This window comes from Bufo bufo, chromosome 9 (genome assembly GCF_905171765.1).
Source record: "Bufo bufo chromosome 9, aBufBuf1.1, whole genome shotgun sequence".
Classification (NCBI taxonomy): domain Eukaryota; kingdom Metazoa; phylum Chordata; class Amphibia; order Anura; family Bufonidae; genus Bufo; species Bufo bufo.
In genome coordinates, this window is record NC_053397.1 from 104,071,922 (window position 1) to 104,092,223 (window position 20,302).

At 43.7% G+C, this 20,302-nt stretch overlaps 1 protein-coding gene across 2 annotated transcripts in view; it reads right to left on the reverse strand.

Annotated features, from left to right (window-relative positions):
- Positions 1-13,353: 13,353 nt before the first annotated feature.
- Positions 13,354-20,302, reverse strand: part of LOC120979502 (beta-1,3-galactosyltransferase 2-like) — a 77,803-nt gene continuing 70,854 nt past the window's right edge. For both annotated transcript variants that reach the window (XM_040408292.1, XM_040408291.1), the window contains one exon: positions 13,354-14,622. In XM_040408292.1, the coding sequence (XP_040264226.1) occupies positions 13,470-14,570 (1,101 nt within the window). In that variant the 5' untranslated portion in view covers positions 14,571-14,622 and the 3' untranslated portion in view covers positions 13,354-13,469. The remainder of the gene's footprint in view (positions 14,623-20,302) is intronic.

The window sequence follows — 20,302 nt, forward strand, 5'->3', positions numbered from 1 at the left end:
AGAATATGACAAGGCTTGTAATATGTTAAATCACATATAACAAAATGGCACAGCCGAAACCAGTCTGACAAACAGACATGAGTAACATATTGATATTCTGACAATAGAATCTGAATATATATAGCATATGATATCCATGATAGTGACTGAGCAACATAATAATAATAAAAATTAAAAAAATAAGAAAAATAAAAGAGACCATGACAAACAATAAGAAAAGCCACTCTCTAAAAGTGGCACATCACAAAGTATTCTTAACATAATACCAATAGCATCAATAAAACTGACAGAGGGACAAGACACTCCACAGAGGGGGGGGGGATGAGGACATATCCAGTTGAAGAAAACTGGATCAGGTAAGCAAGGATTGATACTCGGCTGAATCTTGGAAGGTAAACCAAGGGGTCCAAGTCGTAACAAAAGTTTTGTTGTTGCACTTCAAGGACACCGTTAATTCCACCATTCTCCGGATCTCTTCCATTTTTTGAATCCACAATTCAGTGGATGGTGGAGCAGAGGATTTCCACTTCACCGGGATGCAAGACCTAGCCGCAATGACCAGATGGCGCAAACAGGAGAGTCGGAATAAGCTCATGGGCAAATCCGAGTGAAACAATAAGAAAAAACCTGGCGAATTTGGAATGGTGAAAGAGAAAATGGACGACCAAGCCCTATGAATTGAGTCCCAAAAATGTCTGATTTTGTCACATTGCCAGAAAATATGGAGAAGCGAACCCTGAGACGATTCACAGCGCCAGCACAAAGGGGACGCTGTCGGAAACATTCTCTGGAGATGGGTCGGAACATAGTACCACCTTGACAATATTTTGTAACTAGCCTCTTGATACTTACTGGCAATGGAAGATTTATGAGCTAATTGGAATACTTTGAGCCATTGGTCAGAGGAGATATCAAGTTGCAGATCCTGAGTCCACTTGTTCACGTAAGAAGGGTAGAAATCTTTGTCAGGGGTTACCAACGTTTTATACAGCTCCGAGAGAGAGTGGCGATATACACCTAAACCTATGCATGTTTTTTCAAAGGGAGTGAGGGCTCTATCAAAGTCCGGGGAAGAGGGAATAGAGAAAAGGAAGTGGTGCAGTTGCCTAGTTCTCCATGGACTGAAAGTACAGGGTTCAGACTGCCCCAGGAGTTCAGCGTGAGTAAGCCAGCGTCCCGCTGTTCTAAAGAAAGGCGCATGACACCTCCCACTCCGTCTCCACTGCACAATTGGGCCTCCCGAATTACTCACCGGGAAGTCCGGGTGTCCCAAAATTGGGAACATCGGTGATGGTGTAGGTGAGACTGTGGGAATATGTTGGTATTTGCAAAATTGAAGTAAAGTAGGGCCTATGATAGGGTGTGAGGAGATTGCAGTTGGAGTCTTCCTATCAACCCACGGTAGTAAAGCCAACGGGGTGCGGGAAGAGAGTTGTTCAATAGAAATCCATTGTTTAAACGGGATGTGTCGGCACCAGTCTAACACACGCTGAAACATGGAGGCAGCATGATATTTCCTTAAGTCAGGTATCCCCAGACCCCCCTATCCCTCGGGACATGCAGCAAGGATCTAGATATTCTTGGATGTCTTCCCGCCCATATAAATTTTAAGAGGTCACGGTGAGCAGAATTAAAGACGCTAGCTGGTATGTGGACAGGGAGGGTTTGGAATAAGTATAACAGACGCGGGAGGACATTCATTTTAAATATAGCGCACCTGCCAAACCAAGTATATAGGCCCTTGAACCATCTCTTGAGATCCACCCTGATCCGACTCAATAGGGGAATGTAGTTTCTAGAGAACACTTCCTTCAGATCCTTTGGGATCATCGTGCCCAGGTATTTAATGGCATCTTTCGTCCACCTGAAAGGTAAGGAGCCCGCCAGTTCCGCCTCTCGGGAGTTTGGTATGGATATATTAAGAGCCTCGGATTTTTGTAAGTTAATTTTCAAATTGGACAAGTTGTGAAACTCCTGAAATTCAGCAATAAGGTTGGGGAAGGTGATCCAGGGATTTGTAATCATAAACATCAGATCATCTGCATAAGCTGCTATTTTAATTTCCTGACTCCCCACTACCAGACCAGAGATGTCAGGGTTTTTCCTAATTGATCTCAGAAGGGGTTCTAAGGTAAGGATGAAAATTAAGGGTGATAGGGGGCAACCTTGGCGGGTGCCATTCCTAATTTCAAAGGGAGACGAGAGCACTCCAATAACCTTTGTGGACGCTGAGGGGGAGGAATAGAGAGAACGTATCCATGATAACAGAGGACCCTCGATTCCCACATGGCTAAGTACTGCGTATAACCAAGGCCATCCCACCCTGTCAAATGCCTTTTCGGCATCAGTATATAGGAGACATAGGGGGGGGGGGGCGTTGTATCTTGGCATGATGGATCAAGTTCAGCACTTTCGTAGTATTGTCTCTCGCCTCCCTTGAAGGGATAAATCCAACCTGATCCGTATGTATGAGATCTCATAGGTAAGGGGACAAACGTGTAGCCAACACTTTTGTAAATAGCTTGATGTCCACATTAAGCAGAGATATAGGGCGGTAACTAGCGCAGGCGGTCGGGTCCTTACCTTCCTTGTGGATCACTGTAATATGAGCGTGCGACATATCCCTGGGGAGGGGAGTACCAGAGCTCACCTTGTTCAGGGCTTTAGTAAGAGACGTTTGGAGAAGGGGAAGATATCTCTTATAATATGAGGCCGGAAGGCCATCAGGGCCCGGAGCCTTACTAGGCTGCATTGACTTTAGGGCTACACCTATCTCCTCAGTAGTAATCGAACCCTCAAGGGCCTCACTCGGCTACTCAAACCCTCAAGGGCCTCACTCGGCAGTTTAGGTAAACCTGAAGCAGGCAGGTATGTACTCATGGCTGAATCCAGGGACGAACTAGCTTGGGTAGACTGTGGGAGATTATAAAGATACTGATAAAAGTGGGCAAAAGCCTCCGTTATGGAGTTAGGATTACTCAGGGCGTGGCCTCGTGGAGGAGTGATGCGGGGAACGTAATTCCTAGCTCTCTGTTCCCGCAATGATCTGGCTAGTAATCTACCACATTTATTACCATACTCGAAGAAATGTCTTCTACCTTTGGATAGAAGAAATTTCGTACGGGTGTCCAACTTATTATTGAGTTTACATCTGGCTAGTAAAATAGCTGATTGCACATGAGAGCGTTTATGCAACTGCTCCAGCTCCGAAATTTCCTTTAGGATTTGAGAAATTTCCATTGCCCTTTCCTTCTTACGCCGGGCTCCATGTCTAATGAACTCCCCTCTTATCACACACTTGTGGGCGGCCCACACAGTCAGAGGTGGGGTGTCGTTAACCTGGTTTTCCTCAAAATAGCGGGAGAGAGCCAGGCCAATGTCTTGTGAGACTACAAAATCCTGCAATAACGACTCATTAAGGCGCCATTGCCACGATCTAGCCATGGGAAGAGGGGATTTCAAGGAGACATGCAGCATGGCGTGGTCAGAGAAAGTGATAGGGTCAATTGAGGAAGAAGCTATTAGTGGAACAGCCGAGTGTCTGAGCAAAAAATAATCCAATCTAGAGTATACATCTCTAGGGGCCGAGTAAAACGTATAATCCCTAGTTTCAGGATTAACTGTTCGCCATACATCCACCAACTGATGAGTATGGAGAAGGCTTCTGATGCGGCGGATATAGGAGTAGGCTAGGTGAGAGGAACCTTTAGAAACATCTACAAGTGGATCCAGTGCAATATTCAGATCTCCTCCGACCAATAGAGTGCCTTCCGCAAAATCATCTAATTTGGATAGAATTCCTGTCAAGGCTCTCAATTTCTTTGTGTTAGGAAGGTATATGTTAGCCAAAGTATACACCTGGCCACCTAATCTACCTTTGACAAACATAAACCTGCCGGTATCATCCAAACTTGAATCCAGGAATTCCCATGGGGTAGATCTAGCAATAAGGATACTCACACCCCTAGATTTGGATAAGTCGTAACAGCTGTGGTAGGCATCTGGGTATCTGGGAGAGCTAAATTTCGGTATAGTGTCTTTGCAAAAGTGGGTCTCCTGAATGAGGGCAATCTGTACCTTCCTACACCATAGGAGCCGGAGAATGGAGGAACGTTTCTCAGGAGTATTCAGTCCATTGGCATTGATGGACGCAAAGGTGATTTCAGACATATTCAGGATCTGTAGAAAACAAGAAATAAAGGAGAAGACAATTGGGGGGGGGGGGGGGGGAATGGACGGGATGAGAAGCAAAAGGGTGGACAGACAACACTAATGGATTAGATCAACAGATACAAATATGCCAGAAAAAGAAAGGCGAAGAATCAGAACTGGCTAGTCCAGTTCAGACAAAACTAATATGAACAAAACAGTGGAAGGTGGCATCCACTATGCGACTCTTGGGAAGCCCAAAAATGAGCGAGCCAAGACTCACGGACCTAGTAGGGGTTAAGCAGAGCAGACTATGAGGCTACCCTTTCCCCAGGCCCAGAATTCTTCTTCCATTTTCTTCCTTTTTTAAAAAAAAAAACGGCAATATAATGGAATCGTAAGGAGACACAAAAGGACAGTGGAAAACAGCAATAAATTGCTACCAGTGATCTAGCCCATTTGTTGAGAGGGCTAAAACTACACTCTGTCCTCTGTGTCTGCTCCCCGTCTAGGACAATTTCAAGTACTGTGGGACATATAATAAGGGTATGTCTCCACCCCTAACAACAGGAACAATTCCTCGAGAAAAACAGTCCCCTATCCTGGAGAGTGCGGGACCTGAGGTCGGACTCTTTGGGAACCACTATTCAGGCGTGGCAGGGGGCCAGTTGTTGGGGTTGAGAAAACCGGAACATCAAGCCAGTCCGGTAGAGAGATGGGCGGACTGTCCAGAAACTGGCTAAGCTCACCCGCCTGGTCTGGGGAGTGTAGAGCAAAAGTGGAACCATTTTTACGGATTATCAGGTGAAACGGGTGACCCCAACGGTAAGTGGCTCCAGAGTTGGTAACAATTTGCAGAAGAGGTTTCAAAGTGCGCATCATGAAAAGAGTCCTCCTGGACACGTCAGGTAAGATTTGAATCTGTGAGCCGCAGAAGGAAACTGGATACTGTCTCCAGGCTCTTTGTAAAAGTTCATCCTTTTCCCTGAAGAAGTGAACCCTGCATAGAACATCACGTGGAGCAGAATTTTCCGAACGTCTGGGGCCCAGGACCCTGTGCACTCTGTCCAGCTCTATTTCAGACTCCTCAGGCCTGTCAAAGAGAGAGTTGAAGATAGCGGTCACTGCTTTCCTTAAATTCGTGGCTTTGATATCCTCAGGGATCCCGCGGATCTTGATATTATTTCGTCGGCCCCTGTTCTCCTGATCATCTAACTGCAGCAGTAGGTGCCTGTTTAATGCCTGTTGGGAGGCGACAGTCGATTCTACAGTAGTAAGGCGGGCGTCTAGCTCGGCCGAGATTTGATTCTGCGAGGTCACTTTGGTAGAAATAGCCGTTAGGTCAGCTTTGACTTCAGCTATGGCCTGGTCATGTTCGGCTTCGACCCTCTGTATAATCACCTCCAGGTCTGACTTAGTTGGGAGCATACTGAGGAGAGACCAAATGTCCTTCAGCTTAGGATGCTTAGTTCTTCTACCATGAGAGGAGGAGGCAGTTGATGATGCTTCAGAAAAATCTGAAGCGGCCGAGGGGTGGAAAATAGCAGGAGTGGAGGGGAGATCCATAGACAGAGCCTGTAATGGCTGTACATCTCTCATTGCGGCCTGCGCACCATTTTGGGCCCACTGATTAGGTGCGTGTGGTTGGGACTCCAGTATAGATTTGCGTCCCCCGTGCTGTGTGGCAAAGGGTTCAGAGCGGCAAGGCAGCTGAGACAAAGCCGGCAGGCCGTCGGCGACTGGCATAGGCGCAGTGTCACCATGCGTCTCACTCACCGAAGTAAACTTGGGAGTCTCGCCGGAGTTCATGGGCCCGGGAGCGGACGCAAGAGATTGCAGGAGCGGGTCGCCACAGGCAGGATTGAGAGGCATCGGGGCCGGCTGCTGTGAGGCCTGCTTAGAAGAGTCCCGTGAACTATTCAGTATGGCAGGAGTGAGGGTAGTAACCATCCCTTGCGGACCCTCAGCCGCCATCCTGGACCATGAGGCCGCCTGGACATAGGACTTCTTGCCCGGTAAGTGTGTGAGACCCATGTTGGCTGCCGATACTTCAGGCCAGTCCGAAGATAAGGAGAGCGGTGAGGGGGAGACCACTCTTGACTGAATGGTGCAGTCACTAACTTGGTCTGCCGAAGCAGCCTGCAGCGCCGCGACATCCTACATCGGCGCCATTTTTGAGGGTTCCGGAACAGGAGCCGGCGTGGCAGAGAAATACTTCGCGATGTGGGGTTCTGAGGCCATAAAAGTGGACCCTCGGCGGCCTCGTCTGACCATCCTGTTCAGGTCGGTGTCATTCAAATTGCTGCTTTTAATAGCGTATAGAAGGGCCTGGGATCCGGGAGCTCTGAAATGTGCGTCTTCACTGCTGCATGCTCAGGCCACACCCCCTTGCTATTACAATTTTTGGGGTGTATGGTGACAAAAAAAATACCTTTTTTTGCACCATTTTATAAAAATTTTTACCATGTTCATCTGAGGAGTTAGGTCATGGGGTATTTTTATAGAGCAGATTCTTACAGACGTGGCGATACCTAATATGTCTAGTTTTTTTATTTATTTTATTTTTACTAAATAATATTTTTGAAATTTATGATGGGGGGGGGGGAGAGGTGAGACCGCACTGGGCACATTTATTAATACTGGGAATCCGCACTGGCCACCAATGATGGGGGGGGGGGGAGAGGTGAGACCGCACTGGGCACATTTATTAATACTGGGAATCCGCACTGGCCACCAATGATGGGGGGGGGGGGGGGGGAAGGGGAGACCGCACTGGGCACATTTAATACTGGGGAGGGAGGGGGGTCTGCCCCCTGCTGCCTGGCAGCCCCTGATCTCTTATAGGGGGCTATGATATGCACAATTAACCCCTCAGGCGCAGCACCTGAGGGGTTAATTGTGCAGATCACAGCCCCCTGTAAGAGATCGGGTGTTGCCAGGCAGCAGGGGGCAGTCATGTACATCGTTCTCAGTATATTCTAACTAGAAGCGTCCCCATCACCATGGGAACGCCTCTGTGTTAGAATATACTGTCGGATCTGAGTTTTTCACGAAGTAAAAAATCAGATCTGTAGAAAACTTTACTGGGAATCCGCACTGCCGCACTGGCCACCAATGAATATAGAGGGAGGGGGGCTGCACTGGTCACATAATACTGGGGAGGAAGCCTAATTTCCAGGAACGGAATCCGCATAAAACGGATGACATACGTAATGACATACGAATGTCTTCCGTTTTTTGCGGATCCATTGACTTTGTATTGGTCCAGGATCCGATTTTTGCGGAAAAGAATAGGACATGTTTTATATTTTTTCGGACATGCGGAACGGAACAACGGAAACGGACAGCACACATTGTGCTGTCCGATTTTTTCCAGGACCCATTGAAAATGAATGGGTCCAGATCTGGTCCTGATCTGTTCCTGAAAAAACGGAACAGACCAGGAAAGAAAAAACGGACGTGTGAATGGACCCTTACTAATGGAAATCACTGACCAAATAACTAAAATGTGAACCTGGCCTAAAACATGCCTATTTTGGTGCAGATTTGGTGCAGAAATGCAGCCAAAAAACACACAAAAATCCACATGGAGAATACACATAAACATCACTGCCGTGTGCATATACCCTAAGGCTTATTTTATATGGAACATGTCTGAGTTCTGGCAGATTTTCCTTAATTGTTGCTTTAGTTTATCTCATTTTTTGGCCGCATGCACACGACCGTGGTGTGTTTTGCAGACCGCAAATCACGGATCTGCAAAACTCGGATGGCGTCTGTGCGCGTTCCGCAATTTGCGGATCGGCACGGACAGCCTTAAATATAAATGCCTATTCTTGTCCACAAAGCGCGGACAAGAATAGGACGTGTTATATTTTTTTAGCGGGGCCACGGAACGGAGCAACGGATGCTGACAGCACACCGAGTGCTGTCCGCATCTTTTGCAGCCCTATTAAAGTGAATGGGTCCGCATCTGAGCCGCCAAAATGGCTGTGTGCATGAGGCCTTTCTGTTATTGAATTCAGTTCGTCAGTTTTTTTCTAAACAGATGTGATCTATCAGTGTCTATCAGTTTTGCAAATCAGTGAAAAAAAAACTGAATAAACACTCATAGCAACCATCCATGAAAAATGGACAGTTTTTTCTTCCCTCTTTTTTTTACCTATGGACTTGAATAGTCGAGAGCGGCGTAAAATAGCAACCATCCAAAAAAAATGTCGAGAGCGGCGTAAAATATAAAAAGGGGAAAAAGAGACAAAAGGAGACAGGAGGCCGCGCCTCGTGTGTGTGGCTGTATTACAGTCTAAATGCACTTTATACAAGATGCACTTACCGTGTGATGTTGTGTGGAGCCACAACAACTTTTTAGAGCTTGTGCCGGTATTCTCCCGTCCAGCATGCGGGTTCCTGTACTGCTGCCAAGGTTCCTTTTCCCTGCCCCAGTTGTGGCAAGAGAGGTAAAATATTGGAGATAAAAAGAGAAATTTTCTGAACCTTTTTTTTCCGGCGCTGAACACAGGAGACGTAGATGCTTCTTTAAAAGGAAAGTTGTTTTTTTATTATTAATAAACATTGACATTAATAATAAAAAAACAACTTTCCTTTTTAAGAAGCATCTACGTCTCCTGTGTTCAGCGCCGGAAAAAAAAGGTTCAGAAAATTTCTCTTTTTATCTCCAGTAAAATATAAAAAGTCACAACATTTTTGCACAAAACATAATTTTCACAACTTTTTTACATCAGAAACCTGGTGTAAGGCCTTTGTAAAGTACCTCCATTAAATTGCATGCAACTTAGTACACTCCTGTGGCGTGCAACTGTGACTTAATAGTTGAAATCAATCTTGTACTAGAAAAAGTTTAGCCTTTTGGCTGCTTTCACATGAGCGAGTTGTACACTCCGGACTACGAGCATGAGTATAAGGGCTCGTTCACACAACCATTGCCCCTCCGTGCCCGTGCTGTGGATCGCAAATTGCGGTCCGCAAAGCATGGGCACCGGGCACTGACCGACCGACCGTGGGCCAGCTTGAATGGGTCCGCGATCCGTCCGTTCCGCAAAAAGATAGAGCAAGTTCTATCTTTTTGAGGTGCGGAGGCACTTAACGGAACCCCAGGAAGCACTCCGTCTTCAGAGAGACCAAGCGTATTGAAACCAATTATTGGAATCCTCATTGACTGCAGAGGATGCCGGTAAGAAGCCCGGAAGCGCGAGCTTCTGGGTTCTTCACCCATTAGATGCCGTGATCACACTTGATCACGGCATCTAAAGACTTTAATGACCGCGATCGGCATTATTGCCAGTCACTGTCATTAGCCGCTGGTCTCTGGTGTTTGAAATAGCGAGACCCACCTGCCATGATGCCCGCTGCACGTGCAAGTGGGCATCATGTCTGTACTTTGCTCCGCCATACATGTACGGCGCTGGTAGTGAAAGAGTTAAGGAGACTCGGTGGGACTGGGTGTGTATAATTTTGTTTTGGATGGAGTTAGAGGCGTGCCCTAGTATGATAAAGATTGCTGTGGGGCGCATAGTGTGCCGCACATATTATTCCTCTTTCTGTTTGTCAAAAGTTGGTAGGTATGGTGATAGCTTCCCAATAGTAAATTGCTTCCCATCCAGACTGAGATCACCTTTCCATGGTGTATGGGCACAGATATTTTTGATCAAAATGTATTTGCTAAGCACTTCATGTTTATTAGTGTAGTACATGTGCTATAAGGATAGATAGATAGATAGATAGATAGATAGATAGATAGATAGATAGATAGATAGATAGATAGATAGATAGATAGTGTTAAAGAAGTATCCAGCTTTTCTGTGACTTCCATTTCATAAATAACTTTTGTGTTTAAATTTCCTGCCTATAATTTGTGCTATAAAAAGATGAAGATGGCGATGACATAAGTTGTGTTGAGATAAGATAATATGTGGGTCCTGAGTGGGGGAAATCCCGGTATGCCATTTTAAGGTAAGTGCCTAGATAAGTGCCAGATGTGTCCCTACAAAGTAAGGCTTCATGTACACGGCCATGTCTGTATTTTGGTCTGCAAACAATGGATTGGTAAAGTATGGATACTCTTTGTGTGAATTCCACATTCTTCTCACTCCCATCAATAGATAGGACCTTTCTTGTCTGCAAAGTACTGGACCAGATGGCTTGGTAAAAAAAAATATGTATGCATGGCCCATAGAAATGAGTCAGTGGGCTATCTGAAATAAATGTGGATAGCACACAGATAAAAAATATGGTTGTGTGCAGGAATGCTTAGTAAAACAATTAGTTACTATCTATCAAAATAATATATCTTCTGCGTATTCTGTCATAATGACAACTATTTTAACTAGAGGAGGTGGTGATGGTGAGTACAATAAAATAATTCAAGAGAGGCCTGGATGTATTTCTGGAGTGTAATAATATTACAGGCTATAGCTACTAGAGAGGGGTCGTTGATCCAGGGAGTTATTCTGATTGCCTGATTGGAGTCAGGAAGAAATTTTCTCCCCCTTAAGTGGGGAAAATTGGCTTCTACCTCACAGTTTTTTTTTTGCCTTCCTCTGGATCAACTTGCAGGATAACAGGCCGAACTTGATTGACAGATGTCTTTTTTCGGCCTTATGTACTATGTTACTATGTTAGATTTGCAAGGTGCTTCCCAGTTAGTTTCAAAGATTATGAAGCCTGGGCTGATAGGCAAAGGGAGACCTTTCTGCACCGTGATCAGTACTGATCACAGTATTTCAGTGGTTAAATATCTGGGACTGGAGTCTATTCCAATCCTGGCCAATAGTGCTGGAGTGTGACTGTGAATTACAACCACAATCGTGAACGTGCAGGCACAAGTGTAAACACACAAAGGGGGTAATTTATTAACCTGAAATACACCTATATTAGGCATATTTCAGGCGCAGAAAGTGTGTGAAAGTCATGTATTGTCCCTGCCCAGGTGTCCATGATGGTGTGCACCTTGCCACACAGTAAGAATTGCAATGAGCAGCCCAAGTTCTTTGCCACATGACTGTACAAGGGATGATGAATGCATGCTATATTGTTGCTAAAGGCAGTAGAACTGGTATGGCAGCATAGAAGCAGATCGGGGCCTGGCAATTCTTTTGGGAGGTTCTGGCTGTATGTTGCCTCTGCTCTTTATTCCCGATCTGTCTGCCAGGTCCTGTGCAACACACAATGAGTATCATAGTCATTACCCTCACCGCCACTTTTATCAGTTGTTGACAGGACTATGTTTTCCATCCTGCATAACAGAAACCAGACGGATCCGTTATGCTACCCATATACTTCTATTATGATGGATCAAAATGGAATGCCTCTTAGAGGCTTCCGTTTTGCATTCCGTCTACGAATTCCGTTATATTCCGTTATAATGCCCACGGAACGGCACCCGTGTATTGTGGATCCGCAAATGCGGTCCTCAATACGGCAACAGGGCGCACACGTTCGTGTGCAAGAGGTCTAACTTCGAGTACCTTGATGTAATACAATGCATTAACGGTGAATTAAAGGTGTTTTCCCATCTCATACAATGAGGGGCATATCGCTAGGATATGCCCGCATTGTCTGATAGGTACGGGTCCCAGAGGTGGCACCTACACCAAGAACGGAGCCCCGAAAGTTGTAAAGGGCACATTGCTCATGCGCAGCCGCCCTCCATTCATTTCTATGCAGCCGCCAAAAATGGCCAAACGCTGGCTTGGCTATTTCCGTCGGCCCCATAGAAATGAATTGGAGTGGTGGTTATGTAAGCGTGGTGCGCTCCCGTTCACTACTACGGAGAGATCGCTTGGTGGTGGCCGGACCCGGGGAAACCACCTTCCCCACTCTGTTCTCGGTGGAGGTGCGGGTCCCAGAGGTGGGACAATGGCCCCATTGTCTCAGATGGGAATACCCCTTTAACCCCTTAGTGACCAGCCTGTTTTGGGCCTTACTGACCAAGCGTTTTTCTTCCTTTTTTCATCGTCGCGTTCCAATAACTTTCTTTTTTTTCCCGTCTATATAGCTTTATGAGGGCTTGCTTTTTGTGGGACAAGTTGTAGTTTTTAATGGCGCCATTTTGGGGTACACATAACTTTTTAGTTTACTTTTATTAACTCTTTATGGGAGGGAGAGGGGAAAAACAGCAATACTGCTACTGCATTTTTACGTTATAAATTTTATGGCAGGATCATGATCAGTCTTAAAAATGCCTGATCAGTCAAACAAATGCATTGAAATGCCGGATCCGTCTTTCCGGTGTCATCCGGCAAAACGGATCCGGCATTTACTTTTTTCACCTTTTTTTTCGGTCTGCACATGCGCAGACCGGAAGGACGGATCCAGCATTCCGGTATTTTGAATGCCAGATCCGGCACTAATACATTCCTATGGGTAAAAATGCCGGATCCGGCATTCAGGCAAGTCTTCAGTTTTTTTTTCCGCTGGAGATAAAACCGTAGCATGCTACGGTTTTCTCTTTTGCCTGATCAGTCAAAATGACTGAACTGAAGACATCGTGATGCATCCTGAACGGATTACTCTCCATTCAGAATGCATGGGGATATGCCTGATCAGTTTTTTTTCCGGTATAGAGCCCCTAGGACGTAACTTTATGCCGGAAAAGAAAAACGCAAGTGTGAAAGTACCCTAAGGCTCAAAATGTATAAATTCCAGCAATTGATGAACCAAACCTTCTCTTTATTTGCCACCTGGCTATGACAAAGAACTGATGTAGCATTTGAAATGCATAAGCAGTTTTTTTTTATGCGGTTTAGTGAAATATTGTGTCACTGTGATTTTTTCACAGCAAATAAAGAGAAGGTTTGGTTCAACAATTGCTGAATAAAGCCCTAAGCTGGCAGAGGATCCACCGAAGTTATGAAGAGGCGCCAATTCTAAATGTAAGACAGCTTCCAAGCTGTCTTTCTTTTAGGCCATTTTCTACTCCTAAAACAGGCGTTGAAAATGGTAAATGAGACGGGCCTACTGGCCCGTCCCCTTCCCCGTCCACTCCCCATGCACAATTTTAGACCTGGTGCGAGCAGGGAAAAGTCGCAGATCTTCACCTGAAATATGCCTAATATAGGTGTATTTCAGTATAATAAATGACCCCTTTTGTCTTTAGTCATTTCAATTATAGAAACAAGTATGTACATAAATATAACATTGAAATAAATAAATGGTTTATGAATGGTAATAATAGCATTTAGGATTAGACTGAATGAAATGTATATGCCTGAAAGTCATTTTATTAATTAGTGATCAGCCATTTAAAATATGATAGAAAATAAGGCATTTTTGGCTCATCTTAGGATGACAAGTGAGGTGAATTATATACAGAGGTGTTTGGACTTTTGTAGTCTTTCCCAATAATTTAGCATCTCCCCAGGACTCACTCCATGTGATGTAACAATATTGTGGTATTTGCAGTCTGAATACATGACTCTCCAGTTATTAAAGTCAGATCCTTTAGGTGGAGCCACTAGTTGAACTCCTAGTTTATCAAGGCAGATACCAATAAAGACATCCTCCAGGTGTAGCCATCTAATACTTGGAGAGATTTTGACTATTTTGGGGGACAAGTCTCCTGAGAGCACATATCCAGTCCCAGAACAAAATGGAGGATATTTATCTTCGGGATATACATCTGGTGACACATACCACTTACTGTCTCGGTTGCGAATGGGGGAACCATTTATCATTAAATATCCTGTGAAATAATTCTTTCTTGGTGCTTGATCTGGTTTTAGAACCTTGTAGACTAAATATTCAGTATTCACAAACATGTCGCTGTCTGTCTTCATTACATACAAAGCATTGGGACAGTATGTAGCTATCCAGCTCAAACCCATCAGTACCTTAATGGTAAGATTATTGTATGTGTCCAAGTAATCCTGCTGGATAAGGTCATGGAATTCTTGACTTTCCTTTAAAATGTCCTGATCTGCATCAGTATTCGGCTTGGGGTCTTTACCTAGGAAAAATAACCTAAGTATCTTGACTCCTGGCAGAAGGTCCTCTTTTCCCCATGTATTCCTTATAGATTGACGTGCTTCTCGTTGCCATCTTTGTACAGTTACAAGCAGAACCAGAAATGGAACATTCTCCTTGCATTTATCAGGTTCATTGATAAAATACTCATATTGATGTTGTGTTTTGTGGCTATCGTCAGCTATTTTAGTCATAGTTATTTCTGTAAACATTGAACTTCCTGATTCAATGTGTGATTTTTCTACAGGAAGGTCATTTGCTTTTACTGCACCTGAGACATTAAGAATCAGATTTTGTAAATTACTAATTGGATTTACCAAACCCAATGGAAACCAAATGGAATTAGTTAAAATCAGCATGGCCACCGTCAGAAGAAACATAAAGAACAAGAGCAGTTTAACCTTCAACTTGGTGCAGATTAACTTTTTAAAAAGAGACATGATGGAATATTCAGAATGCAGATCTGTGCCTTCTATTCTTATTCCACACTACCTGAAAAACATGAATGAAATAACATTATTACAAAATAGAGGCTTAGTGAGTATATAAGGCACAGAAAAAGGCTACATGGCTCAGAGACAACCCCTTTCAAAATGCAGGTGCTGCAGCTATCAGCTAATCCCTGTGGGCCATACACCTGGCACCGTCACAGTTGATTTTGCTGGGGGAACCATGGCTAGCCAGGCATTTTCCTGTAGTGACTGTTTCAGGACAAATATTACATTGAATGACCTTCTGTCCACTACACTGGGGACCTCTATCATAGAGTAGCAGTCAGTTGTGGCTCATAAATGGGGTCCTGAGTAGGGGAAATCCCGGTATGCCATTTTAAGGTAAGTGCCTAGATAAGTGCCAGATGTGTCCCTACAAAGTAAGGCTTCATGTACACGGCCATGTCTGTATTTTGGTCTGCAAACAATGGATTGGTAAAGTATGGATACTCTTTGTGTGAATTCCACATTCTTCTCACTCCCATCAATAGATAGGACCTTTCTTGTCTGCAAAGTACTGGACCAGATGGCTTGGTAAAAAAAAATATGTATGCATGGCCCATAGAAATGAGTCAGTGGGCTATCTGAAATAAATGTGGATAGCACACAGATAAAAAATATGGTTGTGTGCAGGAATGCTTAGTAAAACAATTAGTTACTATCTATCAAAATAATATATCTTCTGCGTATTCTGTCATAATGACAACTATTTTAACTAGAGGAGGTGGTGATGGTGAGTACAATAAAATAATTCAAGAGAGGCCTGGATGTATTTCTGGAGTGTAATAATATTACAGGCTATAGCTACTAGAGAGGGGTCGTTGATCCAGGGAGTTATTCTGATTGCCTGATTGGAGTCAGGAAGAAATTTTCTCCCCCTTAAGTGGGGAAAATTGGCTTCTACCTCACAGTTTTTTTTGCCTTCCTCTGGATCAACTTGCAGGATAACAGGCCGAACTTGATTGACAGATGTCTTTTTTCGGCCTTATGTACTATGTTACTATGTTAGATTTGCAAGGTGCTTCCCAGTTAGTTTCAAAGATTATGAATGAAGCCTGGGCTGATAGGCAAAGGGAGACCTTTCTGCACCGTGATCAGTACTGATCACAGTATTTCAGTGGTTAAATATCTGGGACTGGAGTCTATTCCAATCCTGGCCAATAGTGCTGGAGTGTGACTGTGAATTACAACCACAATCGTGAACGTGCAGGCACAAGTGTAAACACACAAAGGGGGTAATTTATTAACCTGAAATACACCTATATTAGGCATATTTCAGGCGCAGAAAGTGTGTGAAAGTCATGTATTGTCCCTGCCCAGGTGTCCATGATGGTGTGCACCTTGCCACACAGTAAGAATTGCAATGAGCAGCCCAAGTTCTTTGCCACATGACTGTACAAGGGAGGATGAATGCATGCTATATTGTTGCTAAAGGCAGTAGAACTGGTATGGCAGCATAGAAGCAGATCGGGGCCTGGCAATTCTTTTGGGAGGTTCTGGCTGTATGTTGCCTCTGCTCTTTATTCCCGATCTGTCTGCCAGGTCCTGTGCAACACACAATGAGTATCATAGTCATTACCCTCACCGCCACTTTTATCAGTTGTTGACAGGACTTTGTTTTCCATCCTGCATAACAGAAACCAGACGGATCCGTTATGCTACCCATATACTTCTATTATGATGGATCAAAATGGAATGCCTCTTAGAGGCTTCCGTTTTGCATTCCGTCTACGAATTCCGTTATATTCCGTTATAATGCCCACGGAACGGCACCCGTGTATTGTGGATCCGCAAATGCGGTCCTCAATACGGCAACAGGGCGCACACGTTCGTGTGCAAGAGGCCTAACTTCGAGTACCTTGATGTAATACAATGCATTAACGGTGAATTAAAGGTGTTTTCCCATCTCATACAATGAGGGGCATATCGCTAGGATATGCCCGCATTGTCTGATAGGTACGGGTCCCAGAGGTGGCACCTACACCAAGAACGGAGCCCCGAAAGTTGTAAAGGGCACATTGCTCATGCGCAGCCGCCCTCCATTCATTTCTATGGAGCCGCCAAAAATGGCCAAACGCTGGCTTGGCTATTTCCGTCGGCCCCATAGAAATGAATTGGAGTGGTGGTTATGTAAGCGTGGTGCGCTCCCGTTCACTACTACGGAGAGATCGCTTGGTGGTGGCCGGACCCGGGGAAACCCCGGGCCCTACGGCAACCACCTTCCCCACTCTGTTCTCGGTGGAGGTGCGGGTCCCAGAGGTGGGACAATGGCCCCATTGTCTCAGATGGGAATACCCCTTTAACCCCTTAGTGACCAGCCTGTTTTGGGCCTTACTGACCAAGCGTTTTTCTTCCTTTTTTCATCGTCGCGTTCCAATAACTTTCTTTTTTTTCCCGTCTATATAGCTTTATGAGGGCTTGCTTTTTGTGGGACAAGTTGTAGTTTTTAATGGCGCCATTTTGGGGTACACATAACTTTTTAGTTTACTTTTATTAACTCTTTATGGGAGGGAGAGGGGAAAAACAGCAATACTGCTACTGCATTTTTACGTTATAAATTTTATGGCATTCATTTTTCGGTATAAATAACATAATATCTTTATTCCCTGGGTCACTACGATTACAGTGATACGAAATACATATCGTTTTTTTTTCCGTTTTACTACTTTTTTGCAATAAAACCCCCTTTTTTTAAAAGAAAAAAATGTTTCTGCATTTCCGCTTCCCAAGACACATAACTTTTTTATTTTTCTTTCTATGGAGTGTGAGAGCTTGATTTTTGTGGGATGACTTGTATTTTTCATTGTTATCATTTTGGAGTAAATTGCGCTTTTTGATCACTTGTTATTAAGTTTTTTCAGTTTCAGTGGCAACTAAGAATAAATTAGCAATTCTAACTTTTATTTTTTTTTTTTACGGTTTTCACCGTAGGAGATAATTTATGTGATATTTATGTAGTCCGGGTCGTTATGGACGCGGTAATACCAAACATATGGGGGAGATAATTTAATATATATTTTTTTCATTGAAAAGCGTATTATTAACCTCTTCAGGACAAATGACGTACCGATACGGCATGTTGTCCTGGTACTTAAGGACACATGACGTACCGGTACGTCATGTGTATTTCCGATCACCGCCGCCCGGTGGGCGGTGATCGGAACCCGGTGCCTGCTCAAATCATTGAGCAGGCACCTCGGCTAAATGCGCGGGGGGGTCCCGTGACCCCCCCGTGTCGGCAATCGCCGCAAACCGCAGGTCAATTCAGACCTGCGGTTTGCGGCTTTTACCTGGTGCGCCGGCGGCGGTGGTGCCATCGGGTCCCCATGGGGCTGTAGGGGGGACCCGATGGCATGGAAGGCAGCGCGATGCCTTCCTGAGGCATCGCACTGCCTTCCTGTGACGTGCCTGTGAGATCCAGCCCCCTGGATCTCACAGGCCGGAGGCTGTATGAGTAATACACACAGTATTACTCATACAGCCAATGCATTCCAATACAGAAGTATTGGAATGCATTGTAAAGGATTAGACCCTCAAAAGTTCAAGTCCCTAAGTGGGACAAAAAAAAAGTGAAAATAAAAGTTTCAAGTAAAAATAAACAAAAACTTCATTTTCCCCAAATAAAGTTAAAAAAAATTTAAAAAAAGTATACATATTAGGTATCGCCATGTCCGTATCAACCGGCTCTATAAACATATCACAAGACCTAACCCCTCAGATGAACACCGTAAAAAAAAAAAAAAAAAAACTGTGCTAAATAAACCTTTTTTTTGTCACCTTACATCACAAAAAGTACAACAGCAAGCGATCAAAAAGGCGTTTGCCCACCAAAATAGTACAAATCTAACCGTCACCACATCCTGCAAAAAATTAGCCCCTATCTGAGACAATCGCCCAAAAAATAAAAAAACTATGGCTCAGAATATGGAGACACTAAAACATCATTTTTTTTTGTTTGAAAAAAGCTGTTATTGTGTAAAACTTACATTAAAAAAAAGTATACATATTAGGTATCGCCGCGTCCGTATCGACCGGCTCTATAAAAATATCACATGACCTACCTTTCAGATGAACACCGTAAAAAATAAAAAATAAAAACTGTGCTAAATAAACCATTTTTTGTCACCTTACATCACAAAAAGTGTAATAACAAGCGATCAAAAAGTCAAATGCACCCCAAAATAGTGCCAATCAAACCGTCATCTCATCCCGCAAAAATTGAGACTCTACCTAAGATTATCGCCCAAAAACTGAAAAAACTATGGCTTTCAGAATATGGAGACACTAAAACATGATTTTTTTTTTTCAAAAATTATATTATTGTGTAAAACTTACATAAATAAAAAAAAGTATACATATTATGTATGGCCGCGTCCGTATCGACCGTCTCTATAAAAATATCACATGACCTAACCCCTCAGATGAACACTGTAAAAAATTTAAAATAAAAACTGTGCTAAATAAACAATTTTTGGTCACCTTACATCACAAAAAGTGTAATAACAAGCGATCAAAAAGTCACACGCACCCCAAAATAGTGCCAATAAAACCATCATCTCATCCCGCAAAAATAATACCCTACCCAAGGTAATTGCCCAAAAACTGAAAGAATTATGGCTCTCAGACTATGGAAACACTAAAACATGATTTTTTTGCTTCAGAAATGAAATCATTGTGTAAAACTTACATAAATAAAACAGAGTATACATATTAGGTAGGTATCGCCGCATCCGTGACAACCTGTTCTATAAAAATACCACATGATGAATGTTGTAAATAGCAAAAAATAAAAACGGTGCCAAAACAGCTTTTTCTTGTTACCTTGCCTCACAAAAAGTGTAATATAGAGCAACCAAAAATCATATGTACCCTAAACTAGTACCAACAATACTGCCACCCTATCCCGTAGTTTCTAAAATGGGGTCACTTTTTTGGAGTTTATACTCTAGGGGTGCATCAGGGGGGCTTCAAATGGGACATGGTGTCAAAAAAACAGTCCAGCAAAATCTGCCTTCCAAAAACGGTATGACATTCCTTTCCTTCTGCGCCCTGCCGTGTACCCGTACAGCAGTAAACTACAGATTCAGGGCCATAAATATTGAGTTTTGTTTGGCTGTTAACCCTTGCTTTGTTACTGGAAAAAATGGATTAAAATGGAAAATTTGCCCAAAAATTTAAATTCTGAAATTTCATCTCCATTTGCCAATAACTCTTGTGGAACACCTAAAGGGTTAACGACGTTTGTAAAATCAGTTTTGAATACCTTGAGGGGTGTAGTTTCTTAGATGGGGTCACTTTTATGGAGTTTCTACTCTAGGGGTGCATCAGGGGGGCTTCAAATGGGACATGGTGTAAAAAAAAACAGTCCAGCAAAATCTGCCTTCCAAAAACCGTATGGTATTCCTTTCCTTTTGCACCCTACCGTGTGCCCGTACAGCAGTTTACGACCACATATGAGGTGTTTCTGTAAACTAAAGAATCCGGGCAATAAATATTGAGGTTTTTTTGGCTGTTAATCCTTGCTTTGTTACTGGGAAAAATTGATTAAAATGGAAAATTTACCAAAAAATAAAAATTCTGAAATTTCATCTCCATTTGCCAATAACTCTTGTGGAACACCTAAAGGGTTAACGACATCTGTAAAATCAGTTTTGAATACCTTGAGGGGTGTAGTTTCTTAG